Source organism: Hirundo rustica, chromosome 1 (assembly GCF_015227805.2).
Source record: "Hirundo rustica isolate bHirRus1 chromosome 1, bHirRus1.pri.v3, whole genome shotgun sequence".
NCBI lineage: Eukaryota > Metazoa > Chordata > Aves > Passeriformes > Hirundinidae > Hirundo > Hirundo rustica.
In genome coordinates, this window is record NC_053450.1 from 142,881,386 (window position 1) to 142,902,448 (window position 21,063).

Sequence of the window (21,063 nt, forward strand, 5' to 3'; positions counted from 1 at the left end):
CATATTTTTCTCTCACTCATTTTCTCTTTTTTTCTACTCTTATCTGAACACTTTGCCTTCTTTTCTTCCTTCATTCTATTTTCATTTTCATGCCTCCTTTTCTGCTCAGCACTGCATCTATGCCATTGCAAAAATGAGCCAGCAGGTTTGTAAACAAAACTTTTATCCTTAAAAAATGCACAACCATAAGGTGATGAATATGTATACCCTCCTCCCTTTAGATAAGGTGAACAAAATCTGTTAACAAAATCATATGATCAAATAGGCCAATAAAAGACTACTACATTTCTAGAGGCAAAACCAGAAGGATAACAAGGAAACACATACACAGAACAAAGTTTCACCATGTCTTTACAAATCAATAGTATTTTTCCCAGAGAAATACAGTTTATTTCATTAAAAAAAAAACCTCTCAGTTTTACTGGGAACAGAAATAATTTGTAGCATCTATATAGATGAGGCAGAGACCTTTACAGATTTTGCTCAAGATCAAAAGCCAGTACTCAAAAGATTTTTATTCCAAACCCTCAAAAGACCATGAAAAAGTCAAATATTTTCTCAATAGAAGTAGAGAACAGAGTTATGGCACATAATTTTTTGAGTTTTGGAGTGTTTCCTTAGGGAGGGATTTTCTGGTGTGAATTTTTTGGTGGGATAAGGCTCTTGCTTTTTGCATAGGGGGAAAAAAGGTAAAATGCAAAGTATGTTTTTACACTTTTTCAAGTTATTGATTTAATAACCATTGCTTATCGAGTTACATCTACAAAAGCAAAAGAAAGGAACTAAAAGAAAAGTAATTGAAAACACAGCATAACTAGAATTGAACAGCAAGCAAACACAAAACAACTATGGGACACAGGACTAACCTATATGACACAGGATATCTTTTCTATTTGGACATCCCTCAAAGTATTTACTCAGACCTGTGTTTGGTTTTCTATAATTAGGTTTCTACAAAGCAAATCCCCTGCTCAAGTTATTTTAAGCAGGGACTTGTAGGTTGACTGTAGCAGGGAGAATTATTTTTTGCAGCCAGGGGAGGAACAAAGAGCAGCCATGTGCTACAGTGAGAAGTAAGTAGGAAGCAGAAGATCCCTACCATGCATCTGCTCTCCCTTTGAATCTAGCAAAAGAAGAAATATCTTATCTGCTCAAAAGAAGTGGGGAAACCAGGAGGGGGGAAAAATAATTGACCAAATCCTCACCAATTGCTTCAAACCTGAACCTGGGTGTGTTCCTTTCCCTGTCCACAGTGGAGGCAGCTGGAAAAAATATGTTTATCCTACCTGAAAGCATGCAGAGCGTGGGTATGCAGACAGTAAAGCAGCAGCACAACACAAGAGCTTAGAATCAATCCCAAGCAATGAACTCTGTTTTTCCTTCATTAGAACACACAGCACATGGCAGAAAACTTCTGGAAATATTCTAGATCCTCCCCAACTCTGCTACACTACACTTTCAAGAGATGGCACCAAGCGTCCCCCCTCTTCAGCAGATTATTTTGTGGAGGGTTGAAAAAACTCAGCAATTACATGTATGGTCCATTTTTCAATGGAGTGAGTTCTAGTATTATCAAGAAGAAGAGGATACATTTTAATATAAAAACTATTTCCCTTGTCACACAATTTGCTTTTCCAGTATGTCCTGATTTGAAATATCTATATTTAGAATTGGTTTTCCTGTAGTAAAACTTTATCACATAATTTTGCATGACATAGTTACATTGTGTTTTTAAAAGATATATATTTTATTTCTATGTTTATGGCTTTTTTTCTTTAACACAGTCTCATGTATGAACAGTTTAAGCTTTGCCTCAGACTTGACAACCACATTAACAGGCTGGAAGCGAATTTTACTCAAGTTAAAATTCTTATTCAAAATGTCAAAATATATATTTTAACATCAGTTCTATTAAACAAGTACTTAGTAGGCAGTTGACATACTTAAACCGGTCTTTTCCTTGGCCTTCACACTGTCAAAATCCCAGATAACTGTGAATATTTCAACCATTTCTAACTCTATCGGATTTACTTCTGAGTTATGTTTGAAGTACTGTTCACTCGTGCCCTTTCCATTGCCACACTGAATTTACTGAATTTCAGATTAGGAAGAGAAGAATTCACCACTTAACAGAAGTTTGTCCTTAATACTTGTAGTCCCCGGAAAAAGTAGCTTTAAAGTAAAACAAATTACATTTTCTCATAGTACATGGCAGTATGACTATGAAGGCATTGGGTTTTAAGGAACAACTGCAAATAAAGCTCTTATACTGTGTTTAAAATCCCATGAAGATATTTGGTATAGAAGGAAAAAACACCTAAAATACTCTTGTATTTCTGAAAATAGCATGTGAATATTTGAGAGATACACTTGTATAGCAAGTTAGTTAGTTATTTTGTTAGTTTTTAATTATAAGACTGAAATCGCTACTGGGACAACAGACACGAGAACATAACATCCCTTTTCACGTGCAAGGATTATTTTTAAAATAGATATATATATATATTTGTTCCCCCTTTTCCTTAAAGAGAGAAAATACAGTGTATACTTAGAATATGCAGCACCAAAATAAAATTTGCATGTATTGCTGAAAAAGTATCATTTTTCAAGGTACTTAAAAGTTTCAAATCCACCACTAATTAATACAAAAGTTTAGCTTTTTTCCCTGAGATTATCTTCATGACCCTAAACTCTAAAACTCTAGATTAGCAAAGTAAGAATCAGAGATTATGTATTCTGTTTTTTAGTAACATCCCCCACATCGTATTTTTTAATGTAAACTACTTTAAAACCTTTTTTTTTGGAGGGGGGGTAATCTATCAACCTTCAGGAGTTTCAGCCTGTAAAAGAGGTTTGCTTTTCCCCAAGCCAGAATGTTTCAACTGGTTTTGCTACTTAATTTTAACCCCAAGAGATGGGACAACATGACATTTTGAAAGTGTGACGATTGTTTTCTCCCCTGCTCTTAACAAGCAAAAGCCTCTAGGATACCTCTGGTTTAGACTCTTGCTGTTATTTGGAAACTTGTGGCTTTAAACAACACATTTCAGCAGGGAAATGTTGCGCAAGTATCCACCTGAATTAGGGCAGAAGTTTATAAATTTTAGGGGTCCAAAAGGAAATGTCTTTGTCCTTCAGCCTCCCCTGAGATTACAACACCCAATTCTAACTCCTTCTAAGCAGAGCCTTTGAGCTACAGGGTCCAATCCAAGCACAGAGTCATTGAACTTGCATTTCTTCCTTTCTTAATCAGCGAGACTGCCTCTTTAAAAACAGACTATGTTCTACAGAGAGCAAAGGCACACAGCACGAAAATTAGCACAACCAAGATAAAGCACAGCAAACTGCAACGCAAAGAAAATCCTACACGATACATTACCTTCCGCCTCGGGCACTGAAAGGCACTACATGGATTCCCAAAGGCCCGCCGTCATTGGAGACTTCGACGAGCTTTACCATATCACTGTGAGACAATGACGAATGAGGGAATATGAACATGTACCGTGAAGGAACCAAAAAACCCCACACAAACATACACAGAAAAACAAAACCATTCCAGAAACCAAGTCATGGTGATGAAAGCATTGTTGAATACTACGTACCTGAAGATTAATCTGACGGCATGAAAGGAGATCAATCGTCAAAAATAGTTCAATTAATAGAACCAAGAGAAATCAAAGAATTGTTTTTTAAAATTTAGCTGAATACATAAAAATAGGTCTCATCATCATCATCATCACTGCATGCATATTGCTTTATTTCTTTCTTATTCTAAAGTTAAACTGAACTATGAGCAGAAATACCTTAAATGCCACACACAGTTTTTCCTCAGAAACCTAAAAGCTCATCATAGCACCAGCATGATTTACTTTTTTATCTTAGAGTCGATGCTAAATTTTAACATTAGCTTTCCCATAACTACCTCATAATCAAATGAGAATTATTAAATTTTTAATTGGCTAAATCCTTCCAGTTTTAAAACACGTTAATCTATTTTACTGTAATTCCATTTCTTTTACTGGAAGATTCCTGCATGTCCTTACTAAGCAAAAGTTTCCAAAGTAAGATTTAACTGTAACATTCAAAACCAACCAGACGTCCCCTGAAGCAACCATGCATCTAGTTTTCAATTACAATTTTTGCTGTAGTGAGGAAAAAAGCAGAAGAAGAAAATACAGGTTCAGAAAGAGACATGCAAAAATTGTAGAAATAGATTTAGACTAAATCTATTAATGCGTTTGAAACATGCCCAAATCTGGAAAGGTGGAATATAGCCCACGAACCATAAAGAGCTATAAATACACAAATGAGAAAATAATACACAAAGGCCAAACCTCTCAGTAAAACTGGAAGTGAGAGATCTGAACAGAAGCCACAATCTAAATCTGCAGCTTATGCCTCTCTCTTGTATTACATACTTTTTCCATATTTCCTGGCACTAGATATGTACACACACAGATCACTGAAAAGCTTGCTCCTCATAAGAATACAAATAAAATTTAATCTTGAAATGGAGCAAAGAACAAGACAAATGCCCTGTGATATCAGTAAAATATTTTCTATTTCCTTCGGTAAGCTCTTGATCATATGGTGGCCCATGATGAAATCTTGCAGCTCTTAATCTATAATTTGAGAATAACCAGACCACATATGGTTGGGAAGTCAACACAAATCCTGGGTTACAGTTTTACATTTCTCTTACATTAAATTGTTTAAATATATTTTTAAGGTCACTTTTACATTTGCTATATGCCTCAATTGGTGTCTGAATTTTTACCTTGATTTTTAAACAACATGAATGGAAGGTCCCTATCCTTATTGGCACTGTTAGCTCAAGAACGCAGTGCGACAACGGGAGACCTGAGAGACTTCAGTCAAAAGCGCTTTATTCTTCAGACACGGACCAATGTTTTAAGACTGAGATCAATGCAGCATTTCATACTGTTCCATGTTCAGTTTCTGTATGGGCTGACTTCATTTCCTTCTCACTGTATTTCAAGGCTAAGTTTTCATTAACTAGTGGGCAAGGCAGCTCTCAGGATTCAAGCAACTCCTCCAATCTCCAAAAGGAACTCTTTAAAAGACATTGTTTGCTATTGGTAGGTCTGTGATTCTCTATGATCAACTTTTTCTGACTTTGCTATTAGCTTAGAAGAAAATTAAGGGTTAAGAGAGAGAACAAGTGAGAATCTGTGTGATGCACCTGGAACTGGTTCGTTAGTGGAAACACAGTTTAAATTAAAAAAAAAAAAAAAAAAAAAAAAACCACAAAAACAAAACACTTATTTTCCATATCCATCTTACACCACTAAGCTTGTTCTAGTGCTTGAGTCAGTAATTTTTCATTTGTTCAAAATGCACATTTAACATCTTTGCACTCATTTTTCTTACACTTTCTCTTTAAAAAAAAAATAAAATTCTATTCCAAATTCAAATGTTAAATTCTGTAAAACAGAAAACAAGAGGAAATGATCACTTCCTAAGAGATATTCTTTCAATCTGGCTTCCTGATTTTCTCAGAAGTTTGGGCCAACTGCTTCAAACATGCAAAGGAGTATGAGATCAAAACAAAACATAAATGAAGTAGCATATGATGAGAAGTCAATAAGTTACTTAAAAGCAACACCAGGAAGCATTAGATTTGACAGAAGCAAATTCTATTTAGGAAACAGCATTTGGAATTTACAATGTAACAGATTTTGTAAATGGAACTAAGTAAAATGCATATCCTACTCCGTAATAGATGTCACCATGATCTTTATCTAACATTTAAATCCTCTGTCCCTAATTCATAATTTAATTCAAAAACAACAGGAGCAAAAGATTTAATTTTATTTAAAATTTAAGTTAATAAATTTAAAAGGTTTAATTTAGGGTTTGAAGGGATATTTTCTCATCAATTCCATAACAAGCTATGGATCATTTCTTTCCAATGAAATGCAAAAGGTCAAGTTTGCTGTATCTCTGGATGACATAAAGTATCATTCAGTGATTGTATTTCTAAATCAGGTGGCGCTAATGAAACACCAGTTTTGAACCATTCCCTAAGTATGAGGTTTTTGACTGTACAACTTGTGGCCCTGACACACCTTCCTAGAGACTGTGAACTAGTGATTGGAATTAAGATTTTCCCCTTTGAAATTCTTGCCTGTTGATCTATTTGTACTACCACTGACCCTATTCCTTCTGTCAAGTTTTCAAAGTTCCATCAAATAAACATCTTTTTTGAGGCACAAAATCTACGGTAGCATCAGCCCTTATAAATGTCCGATGCTCATCTTTAACACAAGCTTTTTAACGCGTTTAAAATCTGTTTTAAAAAGGTCCATGTTTTAAAACCAAAATGACACATGACCTAAAAAAGACTGCCCCACTTTTTTAAGACCAGTATCACTCATATTATTCTGAGTACTTCCCTAGTCTGTGTTCAGTCTTAAGACTTGTTAAAACAATATGTTCTGCCAGTAACTTACTCCAGGGAAAAATTGGCAGCATTCTCCAAACCAGTGTCTGCATGTCCAACAGGCTCAACTCTGCTGTTGTCCTCCTCTGTTCGATCTTCATCCTAGATTAAAAAAAAAAAAAAAAAAAAATTTAAACCCACATTTAATTTTATTACCTCATTTTACTGACATTTTACTATTCTCAGATTATTGGGGTTACCACATGTGCAGTGGAAATGCTGTGCTTCCACAACTACAAAAATCTTTCCTTTTCTGTCTGAGTGTTCTAAATTGGTTTTTGTCACTTTATGCATTTTTGCAATGATATTTATAGTTTGGCCAGTGTTATATCATAGTTTTTCTAGAGTTATAAAAGTCATGCTACAGAAGCTATCATAGTCAGCATATATTTAAAAGGTTGACAAGCAAAAGCACAAAATCAGCTGATGGTTAACAGTGTTTAGGGAAACTCCTCCCAGGCACATTATTGGGGGCTTGACTGAGCACACAAGGCAGATCGCTGAGCCTCATTTGCAAAGACCTAACAGCAGTATAAGAAAATGCAGCTTTTGTAATTCCATGAAGTACCAAGAGTTTTTTAAACATTTTATCATGGCCTTTACTAATAGCTTGCCAGAGAAGGCTGACATCAATGAGCTACGTGAGACTCTAATGCTAACCAATTGATTTTATTTTTAATTTCACTTTTCAAAAAGTACATACATTATTCACTAAACGTATAACTTTAATGTCAAAGTTGTGAATGTTGTACTTCCAAGTTTAGATCACGGTAATTCAAGGACTTCCAGTAAGAAGATCTAAACCCACCCTTACGTGAATGTTAATTATTGGAAGCTTATACTTTTAAATACCCATGTAATCAAACAGAAAATATTACAGAGTGTGAACAGCAGGTTACAAACACAGACAGACTCTAGAGCTAGAGCCATCAGGTCAGGGAAATAATACATGGTAGATTATGGGTTTAGCATACAGAGTCAGACTTAAAGTATTAAAGAACTGAAGAGACAGGCAGAGCAGAGACATTTGGTAATGTCCAATTGAGATTTCCACAGAGAATCTGCAAAAGCAGGAGGCTGGGTGCATCAGGCTTCCATGGACTATGGATATGCCTTGTGCATCCTGGAAAGCAGCACACTTTGTGAGCCCAAGCTGCTTGGAAGATTGATGATCCTGTGTCTTAAGAGGTGTTAATATGCACCTCCTCATCATTTCTCTGTTAGGCACAAGGCAAGTAACGCATCTCAAAGTTTAACCAACATCTTGAACCTGCCTAGAACTGTATGTTTACTGATTTCAGTTGAAGTTCTATATGTACAACTGCATAAAGTTAAATGAATATTCAAATCTCCATGCCGATTCTAAAGTTACATGCAAAAAGGTTTATAAAGGAAAATCAGATAATCTGGAGTTGATTCATACTGAAAAGAGGCATTCCACACTTTGTTTCATACAGCATCTTGCATATCACTGTTGCCATGGGTTTCCTGGTTTGAAGTTAGGGACACTGCTGGTTGTAGAAAACTATGTATTTTTACTGCACTGAAGCTATTAATAGCCTAAGGGAAACTCTTTTTCATCAGAGTTGCTGATGAAACCAAATTTTGAATCTCACTTATGACAAAAGGTCATCACAGATGAACACCACTTTGTTAATACTATGGGCTTTGGCAATTTTTCATGTGTGGTTTTTCCAAGCAAACATGTAAGAAGTATATACACATATACATACACACACACACATATATATATGTGGAAGAAGAGATTGAAATAACGTCCTATTTGTAGATATGCCTCTGTCAAAAAATGAATGTCTGGCTTTACATTGTGTCATTTTAGTAGAGATCTATATATGTGCAATGTAATAAGCATCATTCATTTAGTAACACTTGGATCCTACACTTCATCACTTTTGAGCCCCAAAAGCTTTTCTCTTGACCACTTTAAGTTCAAAAACAAAGCTCCCCTTGCCCCACTCAGTGTTTGTAGCATTGAGTCCTTTGGGCTTGCTCTTGATACACCTGCCTTCAGTGCCTTCCTGGGACACAGCCCCCTGCACAGTGCTGGAGCTAAATCCCTGTACAAACCCTTCTTTCCACCCTTCCCAGCCCTGAGAGCATCTTTGCTCTTGTTCCCACCATACCTAGGCCTCTCCACTTACGGGACATTCTGCTTCCTTTCTTTCTGTCCCACCTGGTGGTTCAGAGGTTTTTCCTGCCGAGGAGAGGAACATCCTTCTGCCTGACCTCGGGCGCAGCCAGGTCAAAGGAAACATCCAATTTAGCTGCCTCCTGCCTCTATGCACCTTTCAAAGCTGGGGTATAACAAATCAGAAACTGCAAATCAAAAGCTATGTAAAACAGATGCTATCTGGCACCATCACATCTACATTTTGTGCCTTTTGTTTCGAGAATCATAAACACAGCAAGTTTTGGAACCACACTGACTGTCAGTTATCCAAGCAATTAAGAAACAGCAGCTCCCACACGCCTCTGTCTGGCTTTTCCTGGACAGCAGACAGATCTGCATCAGAAACAAGCATGTGCCCATAAATAGGTGCTTAGAGGAGGAACCATAATCCTAATGAAAGCACTTCTGCCATGATCAACAGATGTATGATGTACCCTTTTAAAAATCTTTAATATTACAGTAATCAGACTCTCTTTTCTTCTCAAAATAACACAGATTTTGATTTACATTGAAGTGAACGGAGAGAAAAATTGGACACCTGCAGAGGGATTTGACTTAAAATTCTGATTTACTATGAAAAGTAACTAACTAGCTGTGAAAATCTTTACATCGAGCAATTATTTCTTCATTTGGAAAGCGGTTTTCTTCTGAAAGGCAAATTCGACCTGGATGAGGTAAACAAGGAAAAGGACATTTAACAGAGCAAGAAAGTTTCTGTGAACCCACATGGATACTACTGCAGATATTTCTCAGAAACACCTGATTTGAGCAAGCTCCCAAAAGTGTAAGGTTTTTTTTCTCTATATTAAAAGATACAGTTTTAAATGTACAGCTACTAAGGACAGAATGTATTTTTTTTCCAAAATTGAAATGAGTAATTAAATGATCCTTTCATCTTAACAGCACAGAGGAAAATTTAAAGCATGTCTTCCAACATACTTCTCCATATCTTGATGTGCTCAGTGTAAAATTCCCCACTGTTTGAAAAATAAAAAGAAATCATTATTTTTCTAAGTTCTGTAATAAAACTAATGACTCAAAAACTGAAAAATTATCTTAACTGCTCAAAATGGACTATTAGTGCTAAAAGTTCTACCAATAAAAAGGTCCATTTCACAGTTCACCTGCACAGTGTTAATGAAATATATATGAAAAGTTGCAAATTGGGTTTTTATTTTTGAAGACTGTCTCTGTGTCACCACTTAGGATCACAAAATCTGCAGAGTTAAGGAATGTCAGCAGTACTTTTGCCAACAGAACCTTATACAATATATAGGAACCCAAACAGTTCTTTTAATTACCTTTTCTCAGAAAATTTCTGAATTAAATCTGCCTAGTGTAATTTCCAAGCTCAAAACCAGCCATGCTTTCCTTGTCTTACTGGAAATTTTATTGTCCATTACCAAAACATCAGCTCCCGCCTCCAATTAATCCACAACTTCATCTTCAGAGAAGCACTTTCCCACTCATCTCTGCTGTTCCATACACTTCTCATGAACTACTCGAAACAGAAGCAGAACTTCACATTCCCTTGTCTTCTGACAATTCTCTGAAGAAAAATCAATAGCAGACATGGAGTCTGAATATTAAATTCCTACATGTTTCACCTGTGCAGCCTTTGATTTTAGGTGCCTGCTCTGAGAAAGTGAGGAGCACAATCTGCTTCAGGCAGACACAATGGGAAATGGGCTCGGAAGGCCTGCAACGGTTATGTATAAATCATTCTAATATATGTATAAATCTATCTTATATATGTATAAACCTAGTAGAACACTTAACTCCATCTCTCAAACTTAAGAGCAATATCTCCATTCTACCAGTGACTGGGGAAGAAAAACGGAAGTAAAGATGTTTGGCTTGGGTGGTTTGGTGGGTCTTTTTTCAGTTCAGCAGGGTATAACAATTAATTCATTATTGTGTAGAAAGTGATATTTTAGTGATAATGCCTGTATGAAAGAGAGCAAACTCTGCTTTCAAATTACTCGAGCACTCCTTGGCAAGGTCTGCTCTGCTGACCACCAGTACCCCTAAAACATAAACAGAAACTACCTTGTGCATTCAATCATTTCAGCTGGAAGAATTCTCTAAGAACATCAAGTCCAACCATCAACACAGCACAGCTGACTGCAGTATATGTGCTCCAAGACAAAAAAAAATATTTTGGAAACAGATTTAGATACACTGAAATGCATCTGCACAAGGGCAAGATAGAGAGCTCTGTCTAGGCCTCCTTTACAGTTTTTGTGCATTTTCCCAACTCCTTAAGAAGCTGGGAAGATGAGCCATAATGATTAGGAAAGCATTGATATGTCACTATTGCTGTAGTAATCATCTTCACAAAATAACTTTTGTAAGTGATTTTTCTTAGGAATTATTGCTTTTATCACACTCATCCAAAGGAAATACGATGTCAATACTGTTTGCATATTTTAAAATGATGAAAGGACGACTTGCAGGGATATAAAGCTGTTTACCTGCTGATCTGACAGTATGCAAGAAGCCAGACTTTTCCGGAAGTCTTGCAACGCCCAGACTTCAATGAAATGAAAAGAAAAGAGAGAACTTTTTTTCCCTTGGCATTTTGAAATTCCTGCTATTTTCTCCTTCAAGAATGTGGCCGATTTAAAATTCAGATATTATTGAGCTGATGTAATGCTGATAAGCTGGGATAATGTTATTTCTGTATCTTGTATTAATACCATATATGAGTATGGTATTCAGTCAGCTCAGTCCCTCATCAGTGGCTCTGTGGCCTGAGGACTGGCTGGAGACAGCGTCACCTCAGTGAGCATCACAGTGAGATTCACTTCCCCAGGGAGCATCAGCACTGGGTTGTTTGTTTTCTACCATTTAATTTTTTTCAATTTTAGCCTAGTGAGTGTAAGTCCTGTAAATACTGAACTGAAACGATCCAACAGGTGCTTTAGATTTTACTGCAGAAAGAGACAGATTATCAAGAATTACCAGCTCCTGACAGTATTTTTTTCCTCAGCCAAAGCACAAATAAAATAAAGCTTTTGCTATTAAAATACACCCTTCCCTTCATATCTCCCCTTTCAGTCTCTTGCACTTCTCTGTAATGATTATGGAAGAAGAGACATATTCGCTATTAGTCTCCTGGCAGCTGTGCTTCATAAATGTTTGTTTGGTTCTTGCAACATAAAGTAGGTTCTCTCTCTCTCTGTATGATCACACTTGATGGGAAACAGCTCCTAAGGGACCTATTTTCCTGTGTCTTAACTAGCACAAATACAGCAGCATCAGGCTTTTGTGCTAATGTTCTCACTTTTTGATTAACCGGCCAAATCTCCAGAGAATGGCAATTTTCAATCAAATCTGAACAGCAGTTACAAAGACAGCATGGGGAAAACCCAAAAAATATTGAATACAAAAAATAGGCTATGCTCCCTCTTGAACATACATATATATGCACAAATAATTAGGTGAGAGCTTTGTGTAATTCACAACAGCCCTGTACTTGGTGCACTGCTATTATCAGTAACCCAGGGAGAGAGAAACCTTACATTAAATCATCATCCACTTAAACACAATAAAAAAGCTTGCAAAAAATTACTTAATCTTACATGTATATATATATATATAATATATATACACATGCATACAAGTTAATATTCACTTTACATCTCAATAATCCTTATGTTACTCACGTGCTTCTGCAGGATGGTCACCCTGCAACTGGAAATGACAATATTCACATCGTTTTTATATGCCTCACTACTCTAAAATGAAATTTGCCTTGCTCAGTGAATAGGTATCATATAGACATAGAGGAGTGCAGAATGGAAGGGATTTCTCAGGTCTCTGATGAATATCAAATTCATTCCCTGCTATCACAGGCAATCATCTCTTATTTCCCATTTATTAAACTGATCAAGCTGAGCCTTAAGCCTGGTTGGCTTCAGGATGGCACTATTTCTGTTCTGAAGTGCCTTAAAAGGAAATGTTTTTACAGATTTAAAGAGAGATGAGTTTGATTTCCTATTGTCCAAAAAGCAGAACACCAGAGAGCCAATGAATATAATTTGATGCAACCTTCCTCTGGCAAACATACGTGACAATTCATTCAATTTTGAATAACAAGCATTTTTTCATTCATAATGACTTCTTAATACACATATTAAAAACCTGGCAATACTAATAACAGCTGAGGAAGTCCTATGGCATCCCAGTTATATTTTAGCGTGCATCAATTCAGAGCTTCACTGAAGTCTGTGGCCTTTAGGGGCTCAACAACCAGTGAGGCATCACTGAAATGCCACACATATGTTCTGTAATGATTTGGTGGCACACACCTCTATCACACAGCATGCCAGGCTGGTGGCAGGAGCACAACACAAATACTGCTTGGCCATGTAGCAGAGCCTCCACTAAAAAAGATTTTTACGAGATTATGCTGCAGTTAATTCTTTTTGCAGTAGGCATTGCAGACAGCACCAAAAAGTACAAGCGCCTTTTAAGAGCTTTGGTAGGTTAGGCAAAAGGTTTTCCTGCTAGTGAATTTAACATGAGACATTTTGTTGCTTCTGCTTCTTTACAGTAAAGAAACTCTTGGGTATGCCCTAACATTGGTAGGTTATCAACATACAGCAAGAAGTGCATTAAAAGTCAAAAGGGTTTTTTGTTATTGATCAAACATGCTTCTTAAATTCATGCATATGAATAGTCTCTGCCTACCAGCAGAGAAAAGAATATTGAGGAAAAGGGAAAAAATTATTAGCCAAAAATTGCAAACACCCATGCAACTTGGCAATCCCATACAAGGAAAACAGCACCAAATGGGATCTGACAGAAAAAAGCCCATTAGTAATGTCTAAAGCACCACCGATTCTCAAACATTTCACCATGCGCATTGTAATCTGTAATCACAGTCTGTATTTGCTGTTTGAAAGCTACAGGGTTTGTTTTCCCCAGACTGAGGTCATCCCACTCTGGATTGTTTCAACGACTTCTCTAGGACCACTGACAGTCCAGGGTGGGAGGCAGAGCGAGGGGATGTGCTGCAAAGCGATAGCTACCAGAACAAATCCATACATCTAGGCTCCTCTACAGATGGCAAGTATCAAGTAGATAGTAAAAATATGTAGCTGTTCCCACCAGATCATATTTAGGAGACATTTTAAAGAAGACTCAAGTATTACTGGAACACAAAACTATTTCTGCGGTCATTTTGCAACAGCTCTAAGTCCACATATAATATGCACCGCTTTAACATTCACAGCACATTACAAAATAATATAATGATGACAAAATAGTGCCCTAAGTTTCTATTCACTGGCAATTAGGTAAAGTGTTGCCAAATTGAACTGTTAAAAACACCTTGATCGTATATTTATTATAGTAAAGACAGACTTAAAATGAAGGCAATATTAGGTCCTTTCTAATTTCCTGCACTGACTTGCTACATGATAATGGCAAAAATCACTCAAAAGTACATTTCATTATTAATGTGTTGGGGATAATATTACATGTTTGCAAAGGAAATATAGGATTCTTGGATGTGACACTTTGAAAAGCAGAAATATTAAAATGGATCTCAAATGTCTCAGCAGCAGCTTAGGATGCTAAGCCACAAAATGCTTCTTGCTCAAAGACACCAGATGTGCTTCATCTCTTCCTTTTCTTAGCACCTAGTAACACCTGCAGTGCACAATCTATTTTTTAAACACCTTATTAAACACCAAGTATATGAAGAACTACAAAACTCAAGGCATTTCATCACATAATGAATTTGTCAGACAGTTCACTTACAGAGCAACCTATGAGTAAAACCAACCACAGCTAACAAGAATAGCCAGAAAAATTTGGCAGGATCAGACAAGGTTTCCCAGCCCTTATAGTGCTGCCTGCTGGGGAGCCCACTAAAATTAATCTTTAAAACCAAATGTAATGATAAAATCAAGCAAAAGATTAGATGCAACAATAAAGCACTTACCTCTCACGTGCTACATATTTGAAATACATAAAGCATGGATTGTCACACTTTTAATATTAAGTGAAGGATCCAAAGAGCTTTCGGAAGATCCGATCAATAACAAATTATAGACGTGTCCATTGTATTACAAAGAGAAGTAACTCTCTCATAGACCCAAGTACAACTATAACAAATTACCTCAAATTGATTGTTGCCTTAAAAATGGGTTCATCTTGTCTAACTGCCTAGTTACAGTCTTTATTCCACTCTCTGTTTTTCCTCAGGATTCAAAACATATCTGTTTCACAGGTGTAAGTCTACTCTTTGTTTGTTTTAAATAAGGCTTATCTACAAAATATTTCCGTGTTCAAATCTCTGAAATTCTATACTCTTTATACTCATATGATTCACAGACTGACATGTAGACCACCAAGATCTGCCAGTGTAAAACAAATATTAGGGTTCACATTAAATACAGATTCAAAGTCTTACTTAGATGTCAGAATCATGGGAGGTATCTTAAAAGGAAATAGTTGTCAGCTTTACTTGAAACAAGGCTACAATTATAGGTCAATGTATAATCGAATTCCCCTGCAAAGTTCAGCCCAAAGGCCAGGCCTGGTTATCATCTACCTTGCATAATGCAGGAATTACCTCAATTCCAGAGACACCCCCACATGGTGAACCAACATAAGTGAAGCACTTGGCATGTAACAAACACACTCTGGTTGATGCCTTCATATAAGATTTATTTTCCTTTTCACAGTGGTAAGTGATACCCACACTGCTCCTATAGATCACCCCTTGCTAACTCAGAGAAGAAACTGCCCTGCTTTGGTGAAGGTGCTTCACTTGAATTTTTTCACAACAGGGGTGACTTTTACAAAATGAAGTCTTATTTTCCTTTATAACTTGAGTTCTTCCAACTCCACAATGCCAGGTAATACAGTTCTGGGATTTCACTACCAGAAACATTCATTTGATATAGAGATGTTGATGTTTATGGAATTTTTTTAAAAAAAAACACAATATACTCCTAACATGGATTGTTATTATGGCATCCAGGAAACAATATATATATAGATATAGATAGATATGCTTCTAAATAGACACATGTATTTAGAAGGCCACAACAACAAAGACATTACTTTGTTCTCAAGGTAGGAAAAAACCAGATTACATAGCAGTGCTACAACTACACTGTGTTTGTTTTTTTCTGTTGAGTAGTCTAAAGTAGGTCAAGTTAGGCACATCCATTAGTTCTCCTATAAATAGATCCACACTGAATTCACCTGCTTGTAACTAATGTGGAGCAACAGAATTTTAAATACTTTTCCTTTAATCTGACAAGTTAGTTCATTCTGTATATAGACACCAGGAAAAAAAAAAAGTCATTAAGTCGTGTGTGATTTTTGAAGGCCAAAAAGAAAGACAATGGAAACATGAAATTGGGACACACTTTCCCTGCAGAAAACCAAGTGTGCATGCCTCCACCTGTAAATTTAGAGATCTAAAAGACTTCAGCAGAGATGCATTATAGATAAGTCACATAGTTTCCCCTTGATATTGAGACAAAGGAAAGAAGACAATTCTGTATCAATCACTTCACATTTTCCCTGTAACACTCCTGAATATATTATTATTCACCTCACCTCTTCAAAGACCGTGATTTTCATCCTTCTGAGGATTTTTTTTTTTTTTTTAAGATACAAAAAGCATTTCTTATTTAGCAACCTGAATTTGTCATTAGGCAATTTTCAAACAGGTCTCATAGCTCTTTTATCCTTATTCATTTTTTTTTTCTTTTTTAATCTGAAATGGTCCCTTGTTGCTTGATTTTGCAGATCTGTATCAGGATGCAAGGATTTTGCTAGCTTCAGCCAAGTACAGAACAGTTCAATCCCCTGGAGCACTAAACGTAAGAGTCAATTCAGAACCAAGGTAAAAGTAGAGCACTCTGCTCCCCGTCACACAAAACATCATTTTATTCACACAGGCATCTTAATAACAAAATTCAATTCTGGACATTTTTCTCAGCATGGCTCAGGACTGTTCAGAAATTACATCAGAAAGCTCACTGAAGACTTGGCTTTTTAAAAAAATATTATTAAAGTATCTGTTTTCCGATAAGGCAAAAGTCTGTACATTAGTGGGAGTTTAAACTTAGGACATATTCTTTGAGTTCTGTCTCCTTTAGAAAATGTAACTTTCAAAGCTTTTGTTTTTGTGTTGCTAATAATCCCCCTGTTAGTTTTGCCCAAAGAGCCACAAAAATCATGGAATGGTTTTGTCTGAAATGGTCTTTTAATTTCATCTACTTAAAACCCCCTGCCATGGAACACCTTTCACTAGATCACCTTTCACTGCCCATCCAGCCTGGCCCTGAGCACTTCCAGGGATGGGGCATGCACTTCTCTGGATGTTCCAGCGCCTCACCACTCTGACAGTAAAGAATTTCCTTCTAGTATCTAACCTAACATCTTTCAGTTTGAAGTAATTCCCCCCTTCTCCTATACTACATGCCTTTTTACAAAGTCCCTCTCCAGCTTTGCTGTAAGCCCCCTTTAAGTACAAGGAGGACCTATAAGGTTTCCCCAGAGCTTTCTCTTCTCCAGGCTGAACAGCCCCAACTCTCTTGGCCTGTCCTCAAGCAGACATGCTCCAGTTCTGGTCATCTCCACGGCCTCCTCTGGACTTGCCCCATCAGGTCTGTGTCTTTCTTATGACGGGAGGCTCCAGCGCTGATGCCGTGCTCCAGGTGGGATCTCACCAGAGCAGAGCACAGGGACAGAGTCACTTCCCTCTCTCTGCTGCCCACGGCGCTTTGGATGCAGTTCAGGACATGTGCGGCCTTCTGGGCTACAAATGCATATTTTCAGATCATGTCCAGCTCCTCCCTAACCAACACCCCCAAGTTCTTCTCCTCAGGGCTGCTCTCAAACCATTCCTCACCGAGCCTTTATTCTGTGTTTGGGATTGCACCAATCCAGGGTCAGGACCTTGCACTTGGCCTTGCTGAACTTCATGAGGTTTGCACGCGCTCACCTTTCAAGCCTGTGCAGTCCCCTCTGGATGGCATCTCTTCCCTCCAGAGTGTCACCCACACCACACAGCCTGGGGTCATCAGCAAACTTGATGGGGGTGCCCTCAATTCCACCGATATTAGAATATCTAATCGTCTTGCTTAAAGAAAAATCCACTGGTTTCCTCTCATTTAGACAGTGACCTATCTCCACTTCTCACAGCTAGGATTTGCTCACATATAGCCTTGGTTTACGACTTTTTAAATTTATATTCATACTGATTATAAGTAAAAACACCTATACATCTGTTTCAAAAGGTATTTTGTGTTACGCATCAAGTACACGGACAAACACACCTGAGGTAAAGGAGCCCTAACGTGCATATATTTTAACAATAAGCCAGCCTTCCTTCCTTCCTTCCTTCCTTCCTTCCTTCCTTCCTTCCTTCCTTCCTTCCTTCCTTCCTTCCTTCCTTCCTTCCTTCCTTCCTTCCTTCCTTCCTTCCTTCCTTCCTTCCTTCCTTCCCTCCCTTTCCCTCCCTTACCCTTCCCTCCCCTCCCCAAAAGAACAAAACCAGGCAAGATTCTGGTCCCAAGTCCAGAGAAGGAAGACCCAGAATGGAGCCCCAGCACCATGATGGTGATACAGGACACCTGGCCTTGACACAAAGGGACAAGGCACACAAGCCTGCTCTCAGCTCCTATGAAATTTTGAGTGATGAGATTTCACCATTTTGCAGTTTCATCTTTTACTTCTCTTTCACTGAATTCACAGCTGCGTTCCACTCTCTCTTTTTTTTTTTTTCCCCTCCACCTCATTCCACTGAGAAACTCCACTAAAATTGCTTCAATTGAGTTTCCCTGTTATGCTGTAAAATTTTCTTTTTCGGTCTTTTGCACAACATGGATTTTACCTTAGGCACCAAACAAATTCACCATTTTAATAACAGAAAATGCTATAGCATTTTTCATTGTCCTTTGCTCAATTTGTTTTGTTGAAATCAACATGAAAAACAATTTCAAACTTCTCAGTAAATGCTTCATTTACAAAAGCTCCATTCCAAGTGCCTACAGGGTTACAATCTGGTCTATGACAATTTTATTCATTTTTTAATCAAAAGCATTAAATCAAATTTAAAATAAATACTACTCAGTACTTCTGTAGTGCCCTCCAGCACAGTATGGCAAAAGCAGTTCATGGACAATTATTACTTTAGCTTCACTGCACCCACAAGAAGAAGATTAGAGGTTATTCTCCAAAGTATTTATTCGAGGAAACTGAGGCACCAAAGATTTCTTTCCCTATTCCTGAGGTTCATCTCCAGCCTTAGACACTTTCAGTTTTGGTTGATGTCTCTGAGATAGAGCCTTATTTTTATGAAAAATGTAAAATATTCACATGTACTCCTGAACTTAACCAAAAAGGCAGCAGCATAGGCCCCATCCCCTCTTGGAGGATGGTGGATGGAGAAAGGCTGGGAACAGCACTGACTCCCTCGGAGGAGTTTGGTCCTGGGCCTGCACCAGTGCACGTGCAGTGCTCACTGCCTTGCAAAACCCTTACACAACACTGATGGAACACGATCAACAGGCAAACTTCATCATCACCACCTCACTAAGCCATCCAGGGACCACCAAAGACAACCTCTTTGTCTAAAACGTACAAGGAACAAAGTGTAGGACATCACACAACTGCTACAACCACACTCCAGAGGCACTTTGTAAACGACCTGTTACAAAAAGGAAGGCATTTCAAGAAATAAACCATTTAGTGCCATTTGTGGCAGCAGAAGAGATCCCAGCTCCACAATAAAATGAATTCATTCTAAACCTCTTATCAGAGATCTTATTCCCATTTGCAATTCTTCCCCTTCCTTTTCCACACCAAGTCAGAGCAGTTTGGACTGAACTCAGGATGTGTGACGGTGGTACAGCATTTCCAAGCAATTGTATTTCCATCCTGCAGCCCATAATAACACCTCAGCCCAGCATTTCATTATCCTGCAAGGCCAGCACAAACCACAGATGTGGGTTGTTGAAAGCAGCAGTCTCCTCTTCTCCCCTCCCCAGATGGTCATGTCTGGCATTGGATCCCTCCGTCCACTTTCTCCTTTCAGTTTATTCAAGCATTTGTATCATTATACAAAAAATCTAAATGAAAATTAATGTTTAATAAAAACAATTTTAATTGGTTACATTTCCCAGGCTGGTCCAGTTCAGTCTAATTAACAGCCTCATAAAAGCTTAGGGAGGCACAAGGGAGGAAGCAAAGCATGGCCAAGACCGCTTCTTTCAGCAGCAGACGACTGAAAATGTCTGTCCTGCTGTGGCCTCAGACTGTTGTTTGAAAGGATCCTGCTCATCTGCAGTCCCCAAAACAGCTCAAGGCACTCATTTCAGAATTCAGTAACTTACACTATGTCCATCTCTCTTTTAATATCATCCCTCTTTTATTACCTCCTTCAAAATACTACCTATTTTCAACTAATCCAAATAATTGTGTCTTGTTCACTGAAGTTGCTACATCAGCAACTCCCCCTCTTTCAGAATGAGCAGGCTTTCCAGGAATGAATCCCTCTTGCCCTTGCACACTGCTGACCTATTTTCCATAATTTGTTTTTTCCCTGCCAGTTTCTAATCTACAGCAGAACTTCACTTGTCACCACATAAGCAGTTACTAAACAATTTCATATGAATTACTAAAATTCTACCATCTTCCTTAAAGGAGACCAAATTAAAACAGAGGCACAACTGCGCTTTTAAATGCTATTTCTTGAATGTGTTAAAAGTTAAGATGCATAAACAGAAAGGGAAAAAACCCACACCTTATGGCTGAATTTCTCTTCATCCATCCCACCCCCAAAAAACTGAAAATAAAGAAGTCATATACACATTAGAGAAACATGTACCCGAGTGCTTCTCATCAGAGTCACAGAACCTTATGCATAGGCGTCTACATACACACTTTTTTAAGGTATACAGTAGCATTTGGGGGAGCGAAATTCAGTAAGGAACCAGAAAAATGTATGTTGATTAGGAATAAAAAAAACACAGACACTGCTAAACCCCAAAAGCAGACACTCTTAAACCCCACATTTAAACATTCTGATTTTGACACAAGGTTTTCTTAGTCGTCACTTAATCAGTTACAAACTAGCTAGAGCCAGGCTGAAGGTTTCAAAGTGCACTGGAACTTATCTATTTCCCATAAACCGTATTTGAATCCCAGAGGAGCCAATCAATGAAGCCAGTTCAGTCTAAGACCTCCCAAAAGAAATGTTTATTTTGCTTTAACTCTTCACATCTATTTTCTGAACCTGGAAAACAAAATACTTTCAGGAAACCAGATGAAAGCGAGTTCTATTACCTTTCTGTTCTGAAGCTTTTTTCTTCAAACTGTAAAGGGAAAGCTTGAAGAAACCTGAAGAACAAGCAAGTGCTGGGACTTCAGTAAG

At 37.7% G+C, this 21,063-nt stretch overlaps 1 protein-coding gene across 1 annotated transcript in view; it reads right to left on the reverse strand.

Moving 5' to 3' along the window:
• PARD3 (par-3 family cell polarity regulator) overlaps positions 1–21,063 on the reverse strand; it is a 444,448-nt gene that overhangs the window by 209,908 nt on the left and 213,477 nt on the right. Inside the window, 2 exon segments of the mRNA XM_040060657.1 lie at positions 3,380–3,463; positions 6,474–6,565. Coding sequence (XP_039916591.1) covers positions 3,380–3,463; positions 6,474–6,565 — 176 coding nt within the window.